This window comes from Tachyglossus aculeatus, chromosome 2, assembly GCF_015852505.1.
Source record: "Tachyglossus aculeatus isolate mTacAcu1 chromosome 2, mTacAcu1.pri, whole genome shotgun sequence".
In the NCBI taxonomy this organism is placed as follows: Eukaryota; Metazoa; Chordata; class Mammalia; order Monotremata; family Tachyglossidae; genus Tachyglossus; species Tachyglossus aculeatus.
The window spans coordinates 132,728,392-132,755,657 of record NC_052067.1 but is presented as its reverse complement, the minus strand read 5'-3'; the positions used below and the strand labels follow the sequence as shown (position 1 = coordinate 132,755,657).

Here is a 27,266-nt window from a genome sequence, read left to right as displayed (position 1 = left end):
TCCCTCACCCCTTCCCACCTTCCCTCATCCCCTCCCTCACCCCTTCCCGCCTTCCCTCATCCCCTCCCTCACCCCTTCCCACCTTCCCTATCCCCTAACTCACCCCTTCCCACCTTCCCTATCCCCTAACTCACCCCTTCCCGCCTTCCCTCATCCCCTCCCTCACCCCTTCCCACCTTCCCTCATCCCCTCCCTCACCCCTTCCCTATCCTCTAACTCACCCCTTCCCGCCTTCCCTCATCCCCTCCCTCACCCCTTCCCACCTTCCCTATCCCCTAACTCACCCCTTCCCACCTTCCCTATCCCCTAACTCACCCCTTCCCGCCTTCCCTCATCCCCTCCCTCACCCCTTCCCCACCTTCCCTCATCCCCTCCCTCACCCCTTCCCTATCCTCTAACTCACCCCTTCCCGCCTTCCCTCATCCCCTCCCTCACCCCTTCCCGCCTTCCCTCATCCCCTCCCTCACCCCTTCCCGCCTTCCCTCATCCCCTCCCTCACCCCTTCCCGCCTTCCCTCATCCCCTCCCTCACCCCTTCCCGCCTTCCCTCATCCCCTCCCTCACCCCTTCCCACCTTCCCTCATCCCCTCCCTGCCTTCCCTCATCCCCTCCCTCACCCCTTCCCGCCTTCCCTCATCCCCTCCCTCACCCCTTCCCGCCTTCCCTATCCCCTCCCTCACCCCTTCCCGCCTTCCCTATCCCCTCCCTCACCCCTTCCCGCCTTCCCTCATCCCCTCCCTCACCCCTTCCCGCCTTCCCTCATCCCCTCCCTCACTCCTTCCCGCCTTCCCTCATCCCCTCCCTCACCCCTTCCCGCCTTCCCTCATCCCCTCCCTCACCCCTTCCCGCCTTCCCTCATCCCCTCCCTCACCCCTTCCCCTCCCTCACCCCTTCCCGCCTTCCCTCATCCCCTCCCTCACCCCTTCCCGCCTTCCCTCATCCCCTCCCTGCCTTCCCTCATCCCCTCCCTCACCCCTTCCTGCCTTCCCTCATCCCCTCCCTCACCCCTTCCCGCCTTCCCTCATCCCCTCCCTCACCCCTTCCCGCCTTCCCTCATCCCCTCCCTCACCCCTTCCCGCCTTCCCTATCCCCAACTCACCCCTTCCCGCCTTCCCTCATCCCCTCCCTCACCCTTCCCACCTTCCCTCATCCCCTCCCTCACCCCTTCCCTCATCCCCTCCCTCACCCTTCCCACCTTCCCTCATCCCCTCCCTCACCCCTTCCCACCTTCCCTATCTCCTAACACATCCCTTCCCGCCTTCCCTCATCTCCTCCCGCCTTCCCTATCCCCTCATCCCTCCCCACCTTCCCTCATCCCCTCCCGCCTTCCCTATCCCCTCCCGCCTCCCCTCATCCCCTCCCGCCTCCCCTCATCCCCTCCCGCCTTCCCTCATCCCTCCCACCTTCCCTATCCCCTCCCGCCTTCCCTCATCTCCTCATCCCCTCCCGCTTTCCCTCGTCGTCTCCCTCATCCCTCCCCGCCTTCCCTCATCCCCCCCGCCTTCCCTCATCCCGCCCCGCCTTCCCTCATCCCCTCCCGCCTTCCCTCATCCCCTCCCGCCTTCCCTATCCCCTCATCCCGCCCCGCCTTCCCTCATCCCTCCCCGCCTTCCCTCATCCCTCCCTTATCTTCCCTCACCCCTCCCCGCCTTCCCTCATCCCCTCCCCCGCCCCCCCCCGCGCGCGCGCGCGGCCCCGAGCAGCGGTGGGAGGTGAGGGGAGCGCGCGCGCGCGCTCGGAGGCGCCCGCTGTGCTCTCGCGAGGCTTGTCGGGTCTTGGCGCGGGATGCGGTCGGAGCGAGAGGCGGCCGGCGGGGCCGCGGAGGGGGCCGCCGAGGGGGCGGGCGGGAAGGACCGGACGCCTCTCCCTCCCTCTCCTCCTCCCCTCCCTCCTCCCCCGCCCCCGGCCCGTGCGGGGAGCATGGAGGGCCCGCTGTGCCGGCAGCCGGGGGGGACCCCGGGCCCGGGCCCGGGCCCGGCCTGCGCCGCCAAAGCGCGCGACGAGAAGAAAACCGTCCTCACCAAGGTCGGGGGCGGGGCGGGGCGGGGCCGCGCTCACGGGGGCGCGCCCTGGGGGGCGGGGCTCAACGCGGGGGTTTCCCTGACGACGGGAGCGCGCGTGGGGGCGGGGCTTCCCTGAGGGGAGCGCGTCTGGGGGGCGGGGCTTGGGGATTCCCTGAGGGGAGCGCGCCTGGGGGCGGGGCTTCCCCGACGGGAGCGCGCCTGGGGGCGGGGCTTTCCAGAGGGAGGCGCGCCTGGGGGCGGGGCTTCCCTGGCGGGAGCGCGCCTGGAGGCGGGGCTGCGGGGGCTTCCCTGACGGGAGAACCACGGGGTATGGATTAAGCGCTTACTATGTGCAAAGCCCTGTTCTAAGCGCAGGGGAGGTGACGAGGTGATCAGGTTGTCCCGGGGGGCGGGGGGGGGCTCACAGTCTTCATCCCCATTTGACAGATGAGGGAAACTGAGGCCCAGAGAAGTGAAGCGACGTGCCCAAAGTCACACAGCTGACAAGTGGCTGTGGCGGGATTTGAACCCATGACCTCCGACTCCCAAGCCCGGGCTCTTTCCGCCGAGCCTCGCTGAGGGGAGCGCGCCTGGGGGCGGGGCCGAGGACGTGACGTCATGGATGGGGGCGGGGCTTCTCTGCGAGAGGGGCGGGGCGTGATGTCGTGCCAGACGGGCGGGATTTCTCTGCGGGCGGAGCGGGCGTGACGTCATGTCTGGGGGCGGGGCTTCTCTGCGGGAGGGCGGGTGACGTCGTGGCCGGGGGCGGGGCTCCCCGGCGAGAGGGGCCGTGGGCGTGACGTCATGTCTGGGGCGGGGCTTCTCTGCGGGAGGGGCGGGGCTTCAACGGGGCGGGGGCTTGTCACTGCATCATCATCATCAATCGTATTTATTGAGCGTTTACTGTGTGCAGAGCACTGGACTAAGCGCTTGGGAAGGACAAAGTGGCAACATATAGAGACAGTCCCTACCCAACAATGGGCTCACAGTCTAGAAGGGGGAGACCGAGAACAAAACCAAACATGCTAACAAAATAAAATAAATAGAATAGATATGTACAAGTAAAATAAATAAATAAATAAATAGGGTAATAATAAATACGTACAAACATATGTACATATATACAGGTGCTGTGGGGAAGGGAAGGAGGTAAGATGGGGGGATGGAGAGGGGGACGAGGGAGAGAGGAAGGAGGGGGCTCAGTGTGGGAAGGCCTCCTGGAGGAGGTGAGCTCTCAGTAGGGCCTTGAAGGGAGGAAGAGAGCGAGCTTGGCGGATGGGCAGAGGGAGGCCATTCCGGGCCCGGGGGAGGACGTGGGCCGGGGGTCGACGGCGGGACGGGCGAGAACGAGGCCTAACGGTGAGGAGGTGAGCAACGGGCTGGAGAAGGAGAGAAGGGAGGTGAGGTAGGAGGGGGCGAGGGGATGGACAGCCTTGAAGCCCAGGGTGAGGAGTTTCTGCCTGATGCGCAGATTGATTGGTAGCCACTGGAGATTTCTGAGGAGGGGAGTAACATGCCCAGAGCGTTTCTGCACAAAGACAATCTGGGCAGTGGCGTGAAGTGTGGATTGAAGTGGGGAGAGACACGAGGATGGGAGATCAGAGAGAAGGCTGTTGCGGTAGTCCAGACGGGATAGGATGAGAGCTTGAACGAGCAGGGTAGCGGTTGGGATGGAGACGAAAGGGCGGATCTTGGCAATGTTGCGGAGCTGAGACCGGCAGGTTTTGGTGACGGCTTGGATGTGAGGGGTGAATGAGAGAGCGGAGTCGAGGATGGCACCAAGGTTGCGGGCTTGTGAGACGGGAAGGACGGTAGTGCCGTCAACAGAGATGGGAAAGTCAGGGAGAGGGCAAGGTTTGGGAGGGAAGACAAGGAGTTCAGTCTTGGACATGTTGAGCTTTAGGTGGCGGGCGGACATCCAGATGGAGATGTCCTGAAGGCAGGAGGAGATGCGAGCCTGGAGAGAGGGGGGGAGAGCAGGGGCAGAGATGTAGATCTGGGTGTCATCAGCGTAGAGATGATAGTTGAAGCCGTGGGAGCGAATAAGGTCACCAAGGGAGTGCGTGTAGATCGAGAAGAGAAGGGGACCAAGCACTGAACCTTGGGGAACCCCCACAGTAAGAGGATGGCAGGGGGAGGAGGAGCCTGCAAAAGAGACTGAGAATGAACGACCGGAGAGGTAAGAGGAGAACCAGGAGAGGACAGAGTCTGTGAAGCCAAGGTCGGATAGCGTGTTGAGGAGAAGGGGGTGGGCCACAGTGTCGAAGGCAGCTAAAGGGTCGAGGAGGATTAGGACAGAGTATGAGCCGTTGGATTTGGCAAGCAAGGTCATTGGTGACCTTTGAGAGGGCAGTTTCCATGGAATGTAGGGGACGGAAGCCAGACTGGAGGGGGTCGAGGAGAGAGTTGTTGTTGAGGAATTTGAGGCAGCGCGTGTAGACAACTCGTTCAAGAAGTTTGGAAAGGAATGGTAGGAGGGAGATGGGGCGATAACTAGAAGGTGAGGTGGGGTCGAGAGAGGGCTTTTTTAGGATGGGAGAGACATGGGCATGTTTGAAGGCAGAGGGGAAGGAACCGGTGGAGAGTGAGCAGTTGAAGATGGAAGTTAAGGAGGGGAGAAGGGATGGAGCGAGAGATTTCATGAGATGAGAGGGAATGGGGTCAGAAGCACAGGTGGCCGGAGTAGCACTTGAGAGGAGGGAGGAGAGCTCCTCTGAGGATACTGCTGGGAAGGATGGGAGAGGAGCAGAGAGTGTTGAGAGCTGGGGGGCTGGAGAAGGGGGGGAAGTGACTTTGGGGAGGTCAGACCTGATGGATTTAATTATTATAAGAGACACATTCCCTGCCCCCAAGCAACTTAGAGTCTAGATCTTGTCCTTCCTCTACCTTACCTCCCTTCTCCAGTCAGTCTGAGCTGCCCTCAATCCTCCCTATCTTCACCACGTTTCAGATTGACAACATTAGAGGATCGGTGCGGAATAGGAGACGGGCCCTGGCTGGAAGAACTGACGGCTGAGAAACTTGTGACCTAAACTAGATATAAAATCAATCAATCAATCAGTCGTATTTATTGAGCGCTTACTGTGTGCAGAGCACTGTACTAAGCGCTTGGGAAGTAATAAAAGCCTCATTTGGGAGCCACGATGCACATGGTCAGCGTGGGGCCCAGGGGGGGAACGATCCAGCTGGAAGCAACCGCCGAAAATAGCAGCATTGCCAGAAAGCTGCAGGGTTCAAAGTGTTATCAATCATGAGCAGTCATTGAACACATATCGTGGTAACTAAATTCATGTGACAAGGGCAAGGAGACAGTGTCTCCCCGCCCCGTCGCCCTCTGGTCCCCCAGAAGGAGCATTCATTCATTCATTCATTCATTCATTCATTCATTCAATCAATCAATCAATCATATTGATTGAGCACTTACTGTGTGCAGAGCACCGTACTAAGCGCTTGGGAAGTCCAAGTCGGCAACATATAGAGACGGTCCCTACCCAACAGCGGGCTCCCAGTCTAGAAGGGGGAGACAGACGACAAAACGAAACATATTAACAGAATAAAATACATAGAATAAATATGTACAAATAAAATAAATGAATAAATAGAGTAATAAATCTGTACAAACATATATACATATATACAGGTGCTGTGGGGAAGGGAAGGAGGTAAGGCGGGGGGGATGGAGAGGGGGAGGAGGGGAAGAGGAAGGGGGAAGAGCAGCGTGTCTGTTGATGCCTGTCTACTTTCATTCATTCATTCAATCGTATTTATTGAGTGCACTGTGTGCAGAGCACTGGACTAAACGCTTGGGAAGTACAAGTTGGCCAACATTCATTCATTCAATCGTATTTATTGAGCACTTACTGTGTGCAGAGCACTGGACTAAGCCCTTGGGAAGTATAAGTTGGCAACATCTAGAGACGGTCCCTACCCAACAGCGGGCTCACAGTCTAGTACTGTGTACTAAGCGCTTGGGACGTACAAGTTGGCAACATCTAGAGACGGTCCCTACCCAACAGCGGGCTCACAGCCTAGTACTGTGTACTAAGCGCTTGGGACGTACAAGTTGGCAACATCTAGAGACGGTCCCTACCCAACAGCGGGCTCACAGTCTAGAAGGGGGAGACAGACAACAAAACAAAACATATTAACAAAATAAATAGAATAAATAAATAGAACAGAAATATTCAGGACTCAAACACCCAGATTAGGGGCAGTTGTGGCTAAAATCCAAATTGCCCGGGAGAAATTTCATTGGAAATATATATCCCTTGTCAAGAATTTTAATTATGAAGGAAATAAAAACCAGTAAATCTAAGAAAAAAGAATTCAAGTTAATACTGAGTTTAAAATAAAGTACAATTCGGCAACATATAGAGATGGTCCCGACCCAACAGTGGGCTCACAGTCTAAAAGTCTACTTGTTTTGTCTTGTCGTCTGTCTCCCCCTTCTAGACTGTGAGCCCGTTGTTGGGTCGGGACCGTCTCTATCTGTTGCCGAATTGTACTGCCCAAGCGCTTAGTACAGTGCTCTGAACACAGTAAGCGCTCAATAAATACAACTGCATGCGTGTGAAAAAAGTCAAAGCGAAAATGGGAAAAACACAAAATGAAGAAAACATCCCAAGCGATTGGAATTTCAAAAACCATTAGGTGTAATAATAATCATGATGGTATTTGTTAAGCGCTTACTCAGTGCCAAGCAATAAATACGATTGCATGCGTGTGGAAAAAGTCAAAGCGAAAATGGGAAAAACACAAAATGAAGAAAACATCCCAAGCGATTGGAATTTCAAAAACCATTAGGTGTAATAATAATAATAATGATGATGGTATTTGTTAAGCGCTTACTCTGTGCCAAGCAATAAATACGATTGCACGCGTGTGGAAAAAGTCAAAGCGAAAGTGGGAAAAACACAAAATGAAGAAATCATCCCAAGCGATTGGAATTTCAAAAACCATTAGGTGTAATAATAATCATGATGGTATTTGTTAAGTGCTTACTCTGTGCCAAGCAATAAATACGATTGCATGCGTGTGGAAAAAGTCAAAGCGAAAATGGGAAAAACAGAAAATGAAGAAAACATCCCAAGCGATTGGAATTTCAAAAACCATTAGGTGTAATAATAATAATAATGATGATGGTATTTGTTAAGCGCTTACTCTGTGCCAAGCAATAAATACGATTGCATGCGTGTGGAAAAAGTCAAAGCGAAAGTGGGAAAAACACAAAATGAAGAAATCATCCCAAGCGATTGGAATTTCAAAAACCATTAGGTGTAATAATAATCATGATGGTATTTGTTAAGTGCTTACTCTGTGCCAAGCAATAAATACGATTGCATGCATGTGGAAAAAGTCAAAGGGAAAATGGGAAAAACACAAAATGAAGAAAACATCCCAAGCGATTGGAATTTCAAAAACCATTAGGTGTAATAATAATAATAATAATGATGATGGTATTTGTTAAGCGCTTACTCTGTGCCAAGCAATAAATACGATTGCACGCGTGTGGAAAAAGTCAAAGCGAAAATGGGAAAGACACAAAATGAAGAAAACATCCCAAGCGATTGGAATTTCCAAAACCATTAGGTGTAATAATAATCATGATGGTATTTGTTAAGTGCTTGCTCGGTGCCAAGCAATAAATACGATTGCATGCATGTGGAAAAAGTCAAAGCGAAAGTGGGAAAAACAGAAAATGAAGAAAACATCCCAAGCGATTGGAATTTCCAAAAACCATTGGGTGTAATAATAATCATGATGGTATTTGTTAAGTGCTTACTCTGTGCCGAGCAATAAATACGATTGTACGTGTGTGGAAAATCAATCAATCAATCGTATTTGTTGAGCGCTTACTGTGTGCAGAGCACTGTACTAAGCGCTTGGGAAGTCAAAGCAAAAATGGGAAAAACACAAAATGAAGAAAACATCCCAAGCGATTGGAATTTCCAAAACCATTAGGTGTAATAATAATCATGATGGTATTTGTTAAGCACTTACTCTGTGCCAAGCAATAAATACGATTGCACGCGTGTGGAAAAAGTCAAAGCGAAAATGGGAAAAACAGAAAATGAAGAAAACATCCCAAGCGATTGGAATTTCAAAAACCATTAGGTGTAATAATAATAATGATGATGATGGTATTTGTTAAGCGCTTACTCTGTGCCAAGCAATAAATACGATTGCACGCGTGTGGAAAAAGTCAAAGCGAAAGTGGGAAAAACACAAAATGAAGAAAACATCCCAAGCGATTGGAATTTCAAAAACCATTAGGTGTAATAATAATCATGATGGTATTTGTTAAGTGCTTACTCGGTGCCAAACAATAAATATGATTGCTCGCGTGTGGAAAAACTCAAAGCAGAAGTGGGAAAAACAGAAAATGAAGAAAACATCCCAAGCGATTGGAATTTCAAAAACCATTAGGTGTAATAATAATAATAATGGCATTTATTAAGCGCTTACTATGTGCAAAGCACTGTTCTAAGCGCTGGGGGAGATACAAGGTAACCAGGTTGTCCCACATGCAGCTCACAGTCTTCATCCCCATTTTACAGATGAGGTGACTGAGGCACAGAGAATAAATAATGATGGCATTTATTAACGCTTACTATGTCTAAAATACTTTTGCAATCGCTGGATAATTTTGGTATTTGTTAAGCGCTTACTATGTGCAAAGCACTGGATACAAAGATACAAGGTGATCGGGTTGTCCCGCGTGGGGCTCACAATCTTAATCCCCATTTTCCAGATGAGGGAACCGAGGCCCAGAGAAGTGAAGTGACTTGCCCAGAGCCACACAGCTGACAAGCGGCGGAGCCTGGATTTGAACCCATGACCTCTGAGTCCCAAGCCCGGGCTCTTTCCACTGAGCCACGCTGCTTCTCTCTCTCTCTCTATATCGAGTAATGATAATAATAGTAATAATGGAATTTGCTAAATGCTTTCCACGCGTCCAACCCAATTTGCTTGCGACCACCCCGGCGCTCAGTACAGTGCCTTGCACACAGTAAGTGCTTAACAAATACCACAATTATTATCATTATTATCTGCCAAGCACCGTACTAAGCCCTGAGGTAGATGGAACGTGTATCAGGTACAATCAATCAATCAGTCGTATTTATTGAGCGCTTACTGTGTGCAGAGCACTGTACTAAGCGCTTGGGAAGTACAAGTTGGCAGCATATAGAGACGGTCCCTACCCAAGGTACAGTTCCTGATGCACATTGGGCTCACAGCCTCAGAGGGAGGTATTTATTCTCCATTTAAATAAATATTAAGGGGTTATCAAGGTTTCAATTTAAAACCATTTTGCCAGTGGTCTTGATAGTACGCCAAAAACCGAAGCCATCCAACTGTTTGTACAGCCATCCGGTTGCCAGCGCCGCAGACAGCCCTTGACGTTATTCATTCATTCAATCGTATTTATTGAGCGCTTACTGTGTGCAGAGCACTGTACTAAGCGCTTGGAAAGTACAGTTCGGCAGCAGATAGAGACGGTCCCTGCCCAACAGTGGGCTCACAGTCTAGAAGGACTCATCACTTACATGTCCTAGGTTGTCATATTCTTCTTTCACGAGAAGTAGCGTGGCTCAGTGGAAAGAGCCCGGGCTTTGGAGTCAGAGGTCATGGGTTCCAATCCCGGCTCCGCCAACTGTCAGCTGTGTGACTTTGGGCCGGTCACTTCACTTCTCTGGGCCTCAGTTCCCTCATCTGCAAAATGGGGATGAAGGCTGTGAGCCCCACGTGGGACAATCTGATTATCTTGTGTCCTCCCCAGCGCTTAGAACAGTGCTTTGCACATAGTAAGTGCTTAACAAATGCCATTAATAATAATAATATATTATTATATTATATAATAATATATGTATATATGTCTGTACATATTTATTACTCTATTTATTTATTTTACTTGTACATATCTTCTATTTATTTTATTTTGTTAGTATGTTTGGTTTTGTTCTCTGTCTCCCCCTTTTAGACTGTGAGCCCACTGTTGGGTAGGGACTGTCTCTATATGTTGCCAATTTGTACTTCCCCAGCGCTTAGAGCAGTGCTTTGCACATAGTAAGTGCTTAACAAATGCCATTAATAATAATAATAATAATAATAACAATATATTATTATATTATATAATAATATATGTATATATGTTTGTACATATTTATTACTCTATTTATTTATTTTACTTGTACATATCTATTCTATTTATTTTATTTTTTTAGTATGTTTGGTTTTGTTCTCTGTCTCCTCCTTTTAGACTGTGAGCCCACTGTTGGGTAGGGACTGTCTCTATATGTTGCCAATTTGTACTTCCCAAGCGCTTAGTACAGTGCTGTGCACATAGTAAGCGCTCAATAAATACGATTGATGATTATTATCTGTCAAATGGGGATTAAGGCTGTGAGCCCCCCGTGGGACAACCTGATCAACTTGTAACCTCCCCAGCGCTTAGAACAGTGCTTTCCACATAGTAAGCGCTTAATAAATGCCGTTATTATTATTATTATTATTATGTTCACAGCATAACACAGGTATAATAGACCCCAGGAAAGAACACCCTTAATTCTAAACTGACAGATGCATTTTTTTAAAATGGTATTTGTTAAGTGCTTACTCTATGCCGGGCTCTGTACTAAGCACTGGGGTAGATCCAAGCTAATCAGGTTGGACACAGTTCATCTGCCACATGGGGTTCACAGTCTTAATCCCCATTTTACAGATGAGGTAACTGAGGCGCAGGGAAGTGAAATGACTTGCCCCGGATCACGCAGCAGGTCCTTCTGGCTTCCAGGCCCGGGCTCAGCGTGGCTCAGTGGAAAGAGCCCGGGCTTTGGAGTCAGAGGTCATGGGTTCCAATCCCAGCTCCGCCAACTGTCAGCTGGGTGACTTTGGGCAAGTCACTTCACTTCTCTGTGCCTCAGTTACCTCATCTGTAAAATGGGGATTGACTGTGAGCCCCCTGTGGGACAACCTGATCACCTTGTAACCTCCCCAGCACTTAGAACAGTGCTTTGCACCTAGTAAGCGCTTAATAAATGCCATTATTATTATAAGTCACTTCACTTCTCTGAGCCTCAGTTACCTCATCTGTAAAACGGGGATGAAGACTGTGAACCCCACTTGGCAGACGAACTGTGTCCAACCTGATTAGCTTGGATCTACCCCAGTAGATCTGTTAAATGGGAATAAAACCGTGAGCCCCCCGTGGGACAACCTGATTACCTTGTAACCTCCCCAGCGCTTAGAGCGGTGCTTTGCACATAGTAAGCGCTTAACAAATACCGTTATTATTATTATTATTATCCACTGGGCTACGGTACATGGCTCAGTGGAAAGAGCCTGGGCTTTGGAGTCAGAGGTCATGGGTTCAAATCCCAGCTCCGCCGCTTGTCAGCTGGGTGACTTTGGGCAAGTCACTTAACTTCTCTGGGCCTCAGTTACCTCATCTGGAAAATGGGGATTAAGATTGTGAGCCCCACATGGGACAACCTGATCACCTTGTATCCTCCCCAGCGCTTAGAACAGTGCTTTGCACATAGTAAGCGCTTAACAAATACCAAAATTATTATTATTATTATTACTTCTCCTCAGGCTGGGATCCTTCAGCCTGTGGGACGGAGGGGGAAGAAGCAACCAGTTTTAGCCCAGGGCTACCTTGGGCTACTGGGCCGGGGTCAAAGGCTAGAGAAGCAGCGTGGCTCAGTGGAAAGAGCCCGGGCTTTGGAGTCAGAGGTCATGGGTTCAAATCCCGGCTCCGCCACTTGTCAGCTGTGCGACTTTGGGCGAGTCCCTTCCCTTCTCTGGGCCTCAGTCCCCTCATCTGTAAAATGGGGATGAAGCCTGGGAGCCCCCCGTGGGACAACCTGTTCACCTTGTAACCTCCCCAGCGCTTAGAACAGTGCTTGGCACGTAGTAAGCGCTTAATAAATGCTGTTATTATTATTATTATTATTATTATTATTATTATTATTCTCGCTAGGCTGTGCTACTTCTCAGGCAGGTCTTTTTCAGCGTAGCCATCGCCTGCCAAGGAAGCTGTTCTTCATTGGGTTTCATTCCTCGGAAGATTTTTCCGTATCTGAGCCGTTTTCAGGGAGAAACAAGGGGAACAAGTTGTATTATTATTATTATTATTATTATTATTATTAGTAGTAGTAGTAGTAGTAGTAGTAGTAGTAGTAGTAGTAGTAGTATAGTAAACAAAAGGCGAAACAACCAGTTAATACGAGCTTGCTTTGGGTGAAACGTAGGCCGATAAGCCCAATCCTTCTTTATCTTCCCATTCATTCATTCAATCGTATTTATTGAGCGCTTTACTGTGTGCAGAGCACTGTACTAAGCGCTTGGGAAGTCCAAGTTGGCAACATCTAGAGGCAGTCCCTACCCAGCAGCGGGCTCACAGTCTAGAAGGGGGGGACAGACAACAAAACAAAACATATTAACGAAATAAAATCAATGGAATAAATATGTACAAGTGAAATAAATGAACAAAATCGTGTTTGGCACTCATTCCGGCCCTGAATGTGTTTCCCGGTCTTTGGACTCCCCCAAGCCCTTAGCACAGTGTGTTGTAAACGCTCAAACCACACCCACCATTATTCATTCATTCAATGGTATTTATTGAGCGCTTACTGTGTGCAGAGCACTGTACTGGAAAGTCTAATTCGGTAACAGATGGGGACAATCCCTACCCCACGACGGGCTCGACTGCACTTTGTCCGTATTAGGAGGAAGCATCTTCGACGGTGGCCTGAGTCGCCGGTGATTTGTGCGTCAAAAATGCTAACATCCGAGGTGATCCTTGTCTTTGGCACTTCGCAGGTGGTTATTCGGCGACTCCCTCCCAACCTAACTAAGGAGCAGCTGGAGGAACAGTTGCATCCCCTTCCCGCTCACGATTATTTTGAATTTTGTACGGCAGATCCCAGGTAAGGAGACCCATTTGGGCACACTTAGGAACAAAGAGATCTTGCTTACGTCACAATATCTGGGGGGAACCTATTCCACTTTGTAGGTTCTCTTGCCCTTAGAGTCAAAAAGAAGATCGATTCCCCTCCAGCCACCCTGTTCCCCCTTAAAGGAAGAGGAAGATACCCCTTCTGTATCTCCGTGACCCATAAAGGAAGGTCCTTTCGGGTTACCAAAAGAAAAACTGAGTCCCCTTTTTCCTCTCCACCTCCCCATCCCCCTCGCCCTACCTCCTTCCCCTCCCCACAGCACCTGTATATATGTTTGTACAGATTTATTGCTCTATTTATTTTACTGGTACATATTTCCTATTCTATTAATTTTGTTAATGATGTGCATTTAGCTTTAATTCTGTTTGTTCCGACGACTTGACACCCGTCCACATGTTTTGTTTTGTTGTCCATCTTCCCCCTTCTAGACTGTGAGCCCACTGTGGGGTAGGGACCGTCTCTAGATGTTGCCAACTTGGACTTCCCAAGCGCTGCACACAGTAAGCGCTCAATAAATACGACTGAATGAATGAAAGACAGCTCTCTAAGACGGCAGTCCCTTTATCTCAGTGATCTATGGGGTAAGGACAGAAGAAATAAGAATATTTCAAAAACAAAGTAGATGCAGTAAGTTAATTAGCAGTTCATCAAACCAATGATTATGATGATGGCATCTCCTACCAATCAATCATCATCATCAATCGTATTTATTGAGCGCTTAATGTGTGCAGAGCACTGTACTAAGCACTTGGGAAGTACAAATTGGCAACATATAGAGACAATCCCTACCCAACAGTGGGCTCACAGTCTAAAATCAATCAATCAGTCAGTGGTATTTATTGAGCACTCACTGTATGCAAAGCACTGCACTTAGCGCTTGGGAAACAATATCATTCATTCATTTTCTAGACTGTGAGCCCGCTGTTAGGTAGGGACCATCTCTATATGTCGCCAACGTGGACTTCCCAAGCGCTTGGTACAGTGCTGTGCACACAGTAAGCGCTCAATAAATACGATTGAATGAATGAATTCATTTCATTGAGTTGTATTTATTGAGCGCTTACTGTGTGCAGAGCACTGGACTAAGCGCTTGGGAAGTACAAGTCGACAACATTCATTCATTCAATCGTATTGATTGAGCGCTTACTGTGTGCAGACCACTGGACTAAGTGCTTGGGAAGTACAAGTTGGCAACATCTAGAGACGGTCCCTACCCGACAGCGGGCTCGCAGTCTAGAAGGGGGAGACGGACAACAAAACAAAACACATTAACAAAATAAAATAAATAGAATAAATACGTACAAGTAAAATAGAGTAATAAATATGTACAAACATATATACATATATGAGCATAAGGTACAGAGAATCATCAACGCTATTTATTCATTCAGTCGTATTTATTGAGCGCTTACTGTGGCAGAGCACTGGACTAAGCGCTTGGGAAGTCCAAGTCGGCAACATGTAGAGACGGTCCCTACCCGACAGCGGGCTCACAGTCTAGAAGGGGGAGACGGACGACAAAACAAAACACATTAACAAAATAAAATAAATAGAATAAATACGTACAAGTAAAATAGAGTAATAAATATGTACAAACATATATGCATATATGAGCATAAGGTATAGAGAATCATCAATGGTATTTATTCATTCAGTTGTATTTATTGAGCGCTTACTGTGTGCAGACCACGGTACTAAGCGCTTGGGAAGTCCAAGTTGGCAACATCTAGAGACGGTCCCTACCCGACAGTGGGCTCGCAGTCTAGAAGGGGGAGACAGACGACAAAACAAAACACATTAACAAAATAAAATAAATAGAATAAATACGTACAAGTAAAATAGAGTAATAAATATGTACAAACATATATGCATATATGAGCATAAGGTATAGAGAATCATCAATGGTATTTATTCATTCAGTCGTATTTATTGAGCGCTTACTGTGTGCAGACCACGGTACTAAGCGCTTGGGAAGTCCAAGTTGGCAACATCTAGAGACGGTCCCTACCCGACAGCGGGCTCGCAGTCTAGAAGGGGGAGACAGGCACAGTCTCCATCCACAACGAGTTGACAATCCCGTGACAATCGAAGTGTGACCCTGAAGCCCTCAGAGCCGAGAACCTGCAAGAACATTTGGAGTATAATAGTGCTAAAACCTGGGGCAGCGCCAGTCACGCGCTCTCTTTTCCGCCCGCCATAATAATAATAATAATGATGATGGTATTTGTTAAGCGCTTACTATGTGCCAAGCACTGTTCGAAGCGCTGGGGTAGGTACAGGTTGTCCCACGTGGGGCTCACACAGTCTTAATCCCCATTCTCCAGGTAAACTGAGACACAGAGAAGCCAAGCGACTTGCCCCAAGTCACACAGCTGGTCAGTGGCAGAGACGGGATTAGAACCCACGACCCATCTGACTCTCAAGCCCGGGCTCTTCCCACTGAGCCACACTGCTTCTCTTGGGACGATGAGCACAACGTGGCAGGAGACAGGGAGGGGTGCGCTTTATAAAATGCAACCAAGGGTTTTATACACAATGTGGCCACAGCATAATCGGCACAAAGGTTTCCATCTTGGGAAAACTGGCCCGTATTTAATTAATTGGTTAAATAAATAGAGTATTGTGCCCCTCTAACTAGATATACATTTTTTCTATCTCTCAATCAGTAGTCTGTCAAGCGCGTATCTTGTGACTAGATATACATTTTTTCAATCTGTCAATCAGTCATCTCTGTCGAGCGCGTATATTGTGACTAGATATACATTTTTTCGATCTGTCAATCACTGGTCTCTGTCGAGCGCGTATCTTGTGACTAGATATACATTTTTTCAATCTGTCCATCAGTCATCTCTGTCGAGCGCGTATATTGTGACTAGATATACATTTTTTCGATCTGTCAATCAGTAGTCTGTCGAGCGCATATCTTGTGACTAGATATACATTTTTTCGATCTGTCAATCAGTCGTCTCTGTCGAGCGCGTATCTCGTGACTAGATATACTTTTTTCGATCTGTCAATCAGTCGTCTCTGTCAAGGGTGTATTTTGTGACTAGATATACATTTTTTCAATCTGTCAATCAGTCGTCTCTGTCGAGCGCGTATCTTGTGACTAGATATACATTTTTTCAATCTGTCAATCAGTCGTCTCTGTCGAGCGCGTATCTTGTGACTAGATATACATTTTTTCAATCTGTCAATCAGTCGTCTCTGTCGAGCGCGTATCTTGTGACTAGATATACATTCTTTCGATCTGTCAGTCGTCTCTGTCAAGCGCATATCTTGTGACTAGATATACATTCTTTCGATCTGTCAGTCGTCTCTGTCGAGCGCGTATCTTGTGACTCGATATACATTTTTTCGATATGTCAATCAGTCGTCTCTGTCGAGCGCGTATCTTGTGACTAGATATACATTCTTTCGATCTGTCCATCAGTCGTCTCTGTCGAGCGCGTATCTTGTGATTAGATATACATTTTTTCGATCTGTCAATCAGTCATCTCTGTTGAGCGCATATCTCGTGACTAGATATACATTTTTTCGATCTGTCCATCAGTTGTCTCTGTCGAGCGCGTATCTTGTGACTAGATATACATTTTTTCGATCTGTCCATCAGTCGTCTCTGTCGATCGCGTATCTTGTGACTAGATATACATTTTTTCGATCTGTCCATCAGTCGTCTCGGTCGAGCATGTATCTCGTGACTAGATATACATTTTTTCGATCCGTCAATCAGTCGTCTCTGTGGAGTGCGTATCTTGTGACTAGATATACATTTTTTTGATCTGTCAATCAGTCGTCTCTGTCGAGCGTGTATCTTGTGACTAGATATACATTTTTTCGATCTGTCAATCAGTCGTCTCTGTCGAGCGCGTATCTTGTGACTAGATATACATTTTTTCGATTTCAATCAATCGTCTCTGTTGAGCGCGTATCTTGTGACTAGATACACATTTTTTCGATCTGTCCATCAGTCGTCTCTGTCGAGCGCGTATCTTGTGACTAGATATACATTTTTTCGATCTGTCAATCAGTTGTCTCTGTCGAGAGCATGTCTTGTGACTAGATATACATTTTTTCGATCTGTCCATCAGTCGTTTCTGTCGAGCGCATATCTTGTGACTAGATATACATTCTTTCGATCTGTCAATCAGTCTCTGTCGAGCGCGTATCTTGTGACTAGATATACATTTTTTTGATCTGTCAATCAGTCGTCTCTGTCGAGCGCATATATTGTGACTAGATATACTTTTTTTGATCTGTCAATCAGTCGTCTGTCGAGTGTGCATCTTGTGATTAGATATACATTTTTTCGATCTGTCAATCAGTCGTCTGTCAAGCGCGTATCTTGTGACTAGATATACATTTTTTCGATCTGTCCATCAGTCGTCTCTTTCGAGCGCATATCTTGTGATTAGATATACATTTTTTAGATCTGTCAATCAGTAGTCTCTGTCGAGCGTGTATCTTGTGACTAGATATACATTTTTTCGATCTGTCCATCAGTCGTCTCTGTCGAGCGCGTATCTTGTGACTAGATATAAATTTTTTCGATCTGTCAATCAGTTGTCCTTGTCGAGCGCGTATCTTGTGACTAGATATGCATTTTCTGATCTGTCAATCAGTCGTCTCTGTCGAGTGCGTATCTCGTGACTAGATATACATTTTTTGATCTGTCAATCAGTCGTCTCTGTCGAGCGCGTATCTTGACTAGATACACATTTTTTGATCTGTCAATCAGTCCTTTCTGTCGAGCGCTTATCTTGTGACTAGATATACATTTTTTCGATCTGTCCATCAATCGTCTCTGTCGAGCGCGTATCTTGTGACTAGATATACATTTTTTCGATCTGTCAATCAGTCATCTCTGTCGAGCGCGTATCTTGTACTAGATATAGATTTTTTTGATCTGTCAATCAGTAGTCAAGCGCGTATCTTGTGACCAGGTATACATTTTTTCGATCTGTCAATCAGTCGTCTCTGTCTAGCACGTATCTCTTGCCTAGATATACATTTTTTTGATCTGTCAATCAGTCGTCTCTGTCGAGAGCGTGTCTTGTGACTAGATATATATTTTTTCGATCTGTCCATCCGTCGTCTCTGTCAAGAGCGTATCTTGTGACTAGATATACATTTTTTCGATCTGTCCATCAGTCGTCTCTGTCGAGCGCGTATCTTGTGACTAGATATACATGTTTTCGATCTGTCCATCAGTTGTCTCTGTCGAGCGCGTATCTTGTGACTAGATATAGATTTTTTCGATCTGTCAGTCAGTAGTCTGTCGAGCGCATATCTTGTGACTAGATATACATTTTTTTGATCTGTCAATCAGTCATCTCTGTCGAGCACGTATCTTATGACTAGATATACATTTTTTCGATCTGTCCATCAGTAGACCCTGTCGAGTGCGTATCTCGTGCAGAGCACTGCGCTGAGTGCTTGGGAGCATCACGACAGAGGGAGACCGTGGGACCCTGCCCTCCAGGAGCTTCCAATAGAGCAGGGGAGACACTAAAATAAATTACTGAGAAGAGGAAGTAATAAAGTTGAAGGATATTCTCCCAGGTGTTACGGGGAGGTGGCCCGGGTGACTGACTCGGAAGCGGTGAAGTGGCGATAGAAGGGAGCCATCAGTCAGTCATTCGGTCGGATTGATTGAGCGCTTACTGGGTGCAGAGCACTGGGCTAAATGCTTGGGAAGCGGCGTGGCTCAGTGGGAAGAGCCCGGGCTTGGGAGCCAAGAGGTCATGGGTTCTAATCCCGGCCCCGCCACTTGTCAGCTGTGTGACTCTGGGCGAGTCACTTCACTTCCCTGGGCCTCAGGGACCTCATCTGGAAAATGGGGATTAAGACTGGGAGCCCCACGGGGGACAACCTGATGACCCTGTATCGCCCACTGTCGGGTAGGGACCGTCTCTATATGTTGCCAACTTGTACTGCCCAAGTGCTTAGTACAGTGCTCTGCACACAGTAGGCGCTCAATAAATACGACTGAATGAATGAGTGACAACCCCAGCTCTTAGGACAGTGCTGGGCACACAGTAAGTGCTTAACCAATATCATTATTATTACTATTATTGGGAAAATAGAATAATATCATTATTATGATGATTATTATTGGGAGAATATAATAATAATAATGGCATTTATGAAGCGCTTACTATGTGCCAAGCACTGTTCTAAGCGCTGGGGAGTTTACAAGGTGATCAGGCCACGGGGGGCTCCAAGTCTTAATCCCCATTTTACAGATGAGGCCCAGAAAAGTGACGTGACGTACCCAAAGTCACACAGCTGACAAGTGGCAGAGGCGGGATTTGAACCCATGACCCCTGACTCCAAAGCCCGGGCTCTTTCCACTGAGCCACGCTTGACGCAACAGACGCATTCCCTGCCAGTTTTCCCAGTTCAGAGATGATAATCACCGACGGGGAGATTCCCTTACGGGCGGGTGTTGAACTGGAAAGCCAGCGGTGCCCACTGCCGCCCTCCTTTCCATGGGATGTTGGTTCCCAGCCGATCAGTCGCGAGGCACGGCTCAGTGGAAAGAGCGCGGGCTTTGGAGTCAGAGGTCATGGGTTCAAATCCCGGCTCTGCCAACTGTCAGCTGGGTGACTTTGGGCAAGTCACTTCACTTCTCTGGGCCTCAGTTACCTCATCTGTCAAATGGGGATGAAGACTGTGAGCCCCCCGTGGGACAACCTGATCACCTTGTAACCTCCCCAGCGCTTAGAACAGTGCTTTGCACATAGTAAATGCTTAATAAATGCCATTATTATTATTATTATTATTATTACCATTAGAATAAATAGAATTATAGCTATATACACATCCATTATTAAAATAGAGTATTAAATATATACAAATAAAATAGAGTAATAAATATGTACAAATAAAATAGAGTAATAAATATGTACAAATAAAATAGAGTAATACATATGTACAAATAAAATAGAGTAATAAATATGTACAAATGTATACAAGTGCTGTGGGGAGGGGAAGGGCGCACTTTGGAACCCCAAAGAGGGTTGGGCTGTGTTGGTGCTTCCTTGTTTTCACTTTTTAACATACGTCCCGTGCCCTGCAGTGGGGCAGAGCCCACTGTTGGGTAGGGACTGTCTCTATATGTTGCCAACTTGTACTTCCCAAGCGCTTAGTACAGTGCTCTGCACACAGTAAGCGCTCAATAAATACGATTGATGATGATGATTTTAGAGAATCCGTCTCCCTCCTGTTCTCCCTCCTACTTAGACCGTACCCCTATGTGGGGCAGGGACCTTGCCCGACATTATTCTCTTTAATTCTTTCAGTCGTATTTATTGAGCGCTTTTGGTGTGCAGAGCACTGTACTAAGCGCTTGGGAAGTACAAATCGTCAATATGTAGAGACGGTCCCTTCCCAACAGCGGGCTCACAGCCTAGAAGGGGGTGAGAGACAACAAAACAAGTAGGCAGGTGTCAATACCATTAGAATAAATAGAATTACAGCTATATACACATCCATTATTAAAATAGAGTATTAAATATGCGCAAATAAAATATAGTTATAAATATGTACAAATAAAATAGAGTAATGAATAGGTACAAATAAAATAGAGTAATGAATAGGTACAAATAAAATAGAGTAATGAATAGGTACAAATAAAATAGAGTAATGAATAGGTACAAATAAAATAGAGTAATAAATAGGTACAAATAAAATAGAGTAATAAATAGGTACAAATAAAATAGAGTAATAAATAGGTACAAATAAAATAGAGTAATAAATAGGTACAAATAAAATAGAGTAATAAATAGGTACAAATAAAATAGAGTAATAAATAGGTACAAATAAAATAGAGTAATGAATAGGTACAAATAAAATAGAGTAATAAATAGGTACAAATAAAATAGAGTAATGAATAGGTACAAATAAAATAGAGTAATGAATAGGTACAAATAAAATAGAGTAATAAATATGTACAAATAAAATAGAGTAATAAATAGGTACAAATAAAATAGAGTAATAAATATGTACAAATAAAATAGAGTAATGAATAGGTACAAATAAAATAGAGTAATAAATAGGTACAAATAAAATAGAGTAATAAATAGGTACAAATAAAATAGAGTAATAAATAGGTACAAATAAAATAGAGTAATAAATAGGTACAAATAAAATAGAGTAATAAATAGGTACAAATAAAATAGAGTAATGAATAGGTACAAATAAAATAGAGTAATGAATATGTACAAATAAAATAGAGTAATGAATAGGTACAAATAAAATAGAGTAATGAATATGTACAAATAAAATAGAGTAATGAATATGTACAAATAAAATAGAGTGATAAATAGGTACAAATAAAATAGAGTAATAAATAGGTACAAATAAAATAGAGTAATGAATATGTACAAATAAAATAGAGTAATGAATATGTACAAATAAAATAGAGTGATAAATAGGTACAAATAAAATAGAGTAATAAATAGGTACAAGTAAAATAGAGTAATAAATAGGTACAAATAAAATAGAGTAATAAATATTTACAAATAAAATAGAGTAATAAATAGGTACAAATATATACTGCTGTGGGGAGGGGAAGGGCACATTTGGAACCCCAAAGAGCGTCGGGTTGAGTTCGTGCTTCCTTATTTTCACTTTTTTCCATATGTCCCGTGCCCTGCAGTGGGGCAGAATGACATTTTAGAGAATCCATCTCCCTCCTACTTAGACCGTGCCCCTATGTGGGGCAGGGACCTTGTCCGACATTATTCTCTTTAATTCTTTCAGTCATCATCAATCGTATTTATTGAGCGCTTACTATGTGCAGAGCACTGTACTAAGCGCTTGGGAAGTACACGTTGGCAGCATATAGAGACAGTCCCTACCCAACAGTGGGCTCACAGCCTAGAAGGGGGTGACAGACAACAAAACAAGTAGGCAGGTGTCAATACCATTAGAATAAATAGAAGTATAGCTATATACACACCCATTATTAAAATAGAGTATTAAATATGTGCAAATAAAATAGAGTAATAAATATGTACAAATAAAATAGAGTAATGAATATGTACAAATAAAATAGAGTAATGAATAGGTACAAATAAAATAGAATAACAAATATGTACAAATAAAATAGAGCAATAAATATGTACAAATAAAATAGAGTAATGAATAGGTACAAATAAAATAGAGTAATAAATATGTACAAATAAAATAGAGTAATAAATATGTACAAATAAAATAGAGTAATGAATAGGTACAAATAAAATAGAGTAATGAATATGTACAAATAAAGTAGAGTAATAAATATGTACAAATAAAGTAGAGTAATATATATGTACAAATAAAATAGAGTAATGAATATGTACAAATAAAATAGAGTAATGAATATGTACAAATAAAATAGAGTAATGAATATGTGCAAATAAAATAGAGTAATAAATATGTGCAAATAAAATAGAGTAATGAATATGCGCAAATAAAATAGAGTAATGAATATGTGCAAATAAAATAGAGTAATGAATATGCGCAAATAAAATAGAGTAATAAATATGTACAATAAAATAGAGTAATGAATATGCACAAATAAAGTAGAGTAATAAATATGTGCAAATAAAATAGAGTAATAAATATGTGCAAATAAAATAGAGTAATGAATATGCGCAAATAAAGTAGAGTAATAAATATGTGCAAATAAAATAGAGTAATAAATATGTACAAATAAAGTAGAGTAATAAATATGTACAAATAAAATAGAGTAATGAATATGTACAAATAAAATAGAGTAATGAATAGGTACAAATAAAATAGAGTAATGAATATGTACAAATAAAATAGAGTAATGAATATGTACAAATAAAATAGAGTAATAAATATGTACAAGTAAAATAGAGTAATAAATATGTACAAATAAAATAGAGTAATAAATATGTACAAATAAAATAGAGTAATAAGTATGTACAAATGTATACAAGTGCTGTGGGGAGGGGAAGGGCGCACTTTGGAACCTTGGACCTTGGAAAAGTCACTTCACTTCTCTGGGCCTCAGTTGCCTCATCTGTAAAATGGGGATTAAGACTGTGAGCCCCACGTGGGACGGGGACTGTGTCCAACCCAATTAGCTGGTATCTACTCCAGCTTTTAGTACAGTGCCTGGCACATAGTAAGCACTTAACTGTATATATGTTTGTATGTATTTATTACTCTATACTCTATATTTATTTATTTTATTTGTACATATTTATTCTATTTTATTTTGTTAATACGTTTTGTTTTGTTCTGTGTCTCCCCCCTTCTAGACTGTGAGCCCGCCGTTGGGTAGGGACCGTCTCTATCTGTTACCGACTTGTACTTCCCAAGCGCTTAGTACAGCGCTGTGCACACAGTAAGCACTCAATAAATACAAATGAACTTAACAAATTCCATTGAAAAAAAAAGCTGGTAGTTGCGATCCCTGCCCACGAGAAGTTTACAGTCTACACAGACATGAAAATCAATTAAATATTTATCAATTCTGAATAACGTTTACACGATCTGATGTTACAGTTCTTGGGCGAGTGGCTATTTTTCATTCGAATCCGACGCATTCATTTCACCAACGAGAGCTGAGCGATAGAAAACTGAGAGAGTCTAGTCATTTTCCACTTTTTCCTCTTTTCCTGCTGTTGCCAACTTGTATTTCCCAAGCGCTTAGTACAGTGCTCTGCACACAGTAAGCGCTCAAGAAATACGATTGAAGGAATGAATGAATATTTATTTATTTTACTTGTAAATATTTATTCTATTTATTTTATTTTGTTAATATGTTTTGCTTTGTTCTCTGTCTCCCCCTTCTAGACTGTGAGCCCGCTGTTGGGTAGGGACCGTCTCTATACGTTGCCGACTTGTACATCCCAAGCGCTTAGTACAGTGCTCTGCACACAGTAAGCGCTCAAGAAATACGATTGAAGGAATGAATGAATATTTATTCATTTTACTTGTACATATTTATTTTATTTTGTTAGTATGTTTGGTTTTGTTCTCTGTCTCCCCCTTCTAGACTGTGAGCCCACTGTTGGGTAGGGACCGTCTCTATATGTTGCCAACTTGTACTTCCCAAGCGCTTAGTCCAGTGCTCTGCACACAGTAAGCGCTCAATAAATACGATTGAATGAATGAATATTTATTTATTTTACTTGTACATATCTATTCTATTTATTTTTATTTTAGGAGGCCTTCCCAGACTGAGCCCCCTCCTTCCTCTCCCCCTCATCCCCCTCTCCATCCCCCCGTCTTACCTCCTTCCCTTCCCCACAGCACCTGTATATATGTTTGTACAGATTTATTACTCTAGTTATTTATTTATTTATTTTAGTTGTACATATTTATTCTACTTATTTTGTTTTGTTAATATGTTTGGTTTTGTTCTCTGCCTCCCCCTTCTAGACTGTGAGCCCGCTGTTGGGTAGGGACCGTCTCTATGTGTTGCCAACTTGTACTTCCCAAGCGCTTAGTACAGTACTCCGCACACAGTAAGCGCTCAATAAATACGATTGAATGAATGAATATTTATTTATGTTACTTGTACATATTTATTCTATTCATTTTATTTTGTTAATATGTTTGGTTTTGTTCTCTGTCTCCCCCTTCTAGACTGTGAGCCCACTGCTGGGTAGGGACCGTCTCTCTATGTTGCCGACTTGTACTTCCCAAGCGCTTAGTACAGTGCTCCGCACACAGTAAGCGCTCAATAAATACGATTGAATGAATGATTGATTGTTTGATCGACTGTTAAGACCGACTCCCTAATGCAGTATACAACTGTCTCTGATTTCAGCCTTTATCCTCACCTCTACACAAGAGCGTACATTAATTTTAGAAATCCCGACGACATCCTTCTCTTCAGGGATCGTTTCGACGGCTACGTCTTCATCGACAGCAAAGGTTAGACGCTGGTATTTTCAGATCCTAATATAACCTTTTAAATCTGCGCGCGGAAGCGTTCCCGAATCATTTTGCGTTTCACCCGTCTAAAGACAGGTCAGAACATTTTAGGGGCATGTCATTCTTATTCAGTCAATTGTACTTGGTGAGCGCTTACTGTGTGCAGAGCACTGTACGAAGCGCTTATTATCTAAGAATAGTACTCCCAAAAGATTTCACCAATTTTGGATTTAACTTAAGGTCAGGATATGTAAGAATAAAAGGTAGCGACTTATTCAGTCGAGTTGGATTTTTGAATATTTCTCCCATGAAAAGCTACCGGTCGCTGCGTGTAAACCAGTGGAATTCCAGCAGACATTTTTGTGATTCTTCACTCATCTAACCTTTGTTGGCTTTTCTTAAAATGTGTCTGGGATCAGTACTTCAGAATTAGTCATATTTCATTTGTACCCCCCGGTTTCATTGAGGACCCCCCCGGAAAAACGACGCTGAGCAGATGCTTCTCGTTTCTGCAGCATAATAAAGAAATCCGTTCGCATTAATAACATTTTCTCCTTGAAGGAAGGCCTCACAGGAAAGATCTCCGTGAATTTCTGTGGCAGGGAATTAGACGAGGTGAATGTTGCATTTCAGTCAGAGTGAGCCCCTTCTCTCAGGGCTAATAATAATAATAATAATGGCGTTTATTAAGCACTTACTATGTGCAAAGCACTGTTCTAAGCGCTGGGGAGGTGACAAGGAAATCAGGTTGTCCCATGGGGGGCTCACAGTCTTAATCCCCATTTTCCAGATGAGGGAACTGAGGCACAGAGAAGTGAAGTGACTTGCCCCAAGTCACACAGCTGGCAATTGGCAGCAGAGCTGGGATTCGAACCCGTGACCCCCGACTCCAAAGCCCGTGCTCTTTCCACTGAGCCACGCTGCTTCTCAATGCTTACTCCTTGTTGTAGTGAGCTCTCTCGAGCGCTTAGTACAGTGCTCTGAGGCCTAGAGAAGTTAAGTGACTTGCCCAAAGTCACACAGCTGGCAATTGGCAGCAGAGCTGGGATTCGAACCCATGACCCCCGACTCCAAAGCCCGGGCTCTTTCCACTGAGCCACGCTGCTTCTCAGTGCTTACTCCTTGTTGTAGTGAGCTCTCTCGAGCGCTTAGTACAGTGCTCTGAGGCCCAGAGAAGTTAAGTGACTTGCCCCAAGTCACACAGCTGGCAATTGGCAGCAGAGCTGGGATTCGAACCCGTGACCCCCGACTCCAAAGCCCGGGCTCTTTCCACTGAGCCACGCTGCTTCTCCATGCTTACTCCTTGTTGTAGTGAGCTCTCTCGAGCGCTTAGTACAGTGCTCTGAGGCCCTGAGAAGTTAAGTGACTTGCCCCAAGTCACACAGCTGGCAATCGGCAGCAGAGCCGGGATTCGAACCCATGACCCTGACTCCAAAGCCCAGGTTCTTTCCACTGAGCCACGCTGCTTCTCAATGCTTACTCCTTGTTGTAGTGAGCTCTCTCAAGCGCTTAGTACAGTGCTCTTTACATAGCAAGGGCTCGATAAATACCATTGATTGATTGCTTGATGGATGGAATCTGGCAGTAAGTCAGGCACTTTGTTAGGAGCATTAAATCTTCCAGACCCACGGGGGAACATTTAGTGCCCTGCTGACGAAAACCATCAATCAATCGTATTTATTGAGCGCTTACTGTGTGCAGAGCACTGTACTAAGCGCTTGGAGCACTGTATAAGCGCTTGGAACCTAAGTGATGCCATTCCGGATCAGCTCCCAAGTCCGTCCGCCTCAGGACTCTGCCACAGCAGGACTGGAAGGTTTGGAGGAGCGGAGCGGCCTAATGGAAAGAGCATGAGCCTGGCATTCAGGGGACCTGGGTTCTAATCCTGACTCCGCCACTTGTCTGCTGCGTGACCTTGGTCAAGTCACTCAGCTTCTCTGTGCCTGTTTCTTCATCCATACAGTGGAGCTTAAATCTTCCTCCCTCCAACTTAGAATACCTACCTGAGCAGCGTGGCTCAGTGAAAAGAGCCCGGGCTTTGGAGTCAGAGGTCATGGGTTCAAATCCTGGCTCCGACAACTGTCAGCTGGGTGACTTTGGGCAAGTCACTTCACTTCTCTGGGCCTCAGTTCCCTCACCTGTAAAATGGGGATGAAGACTGTGAGCCCCCCGTGGGACAACCTGATCACCTTGTAACCTCCCCAGCGCTTCGAACAGTGCTTGGCACATAGTAAGCACTTAATAAATGCCATTATTATTATTACCTCGTGCTTAGAACAGTGCTTGGCACATAGTAAGCACTTAACAAATACCTTAATTATTAATTATTATTATTATTATTATTATTATTATGTGAGCCCCAGGTGGGACAGGGACTGTGTCCAACCTGATTCACCTATATC

General features: G+C 45.2%; 1 protein-coding gene across 4 annotated transcripts in view; it reads left to right on the top strand.

Annotated features, from left to right (window-relative positions):
- The first annotated feature begins 1,919 nt into the window (after nt 1–1,919).
- The window catches only part of UPF3A (UPF3A regulator of nonsense mediated mRNA decay), a 66,450-nt gene continuing 41,103 nt past the window's right edge, over nt 1,920–27,266 (top strand). For 3 of the 4 annotated variants that reach the window (XM_038740860.1, XM_038740859.1, XM_038740857.1), the window contains exons 1-2: nt 12,651–12,933; nt 24,758–24,864. In XM_038740860.1, the coding sequence (XP_038596788.1) occupies nt 12,680–12,933; nt 24,758–24,864 (361 nt within the window). In that variant the 5' untranslated portion in view covers nt 12,651–12,679. Of the gene's footprint in view, nt 2,025–12,650; nt 12,934–24,757; nt 24,865–27,266 lie in introns of those variants that run through there. The other variant, XM_038740858.1, reaches the window with a different exon arrangement.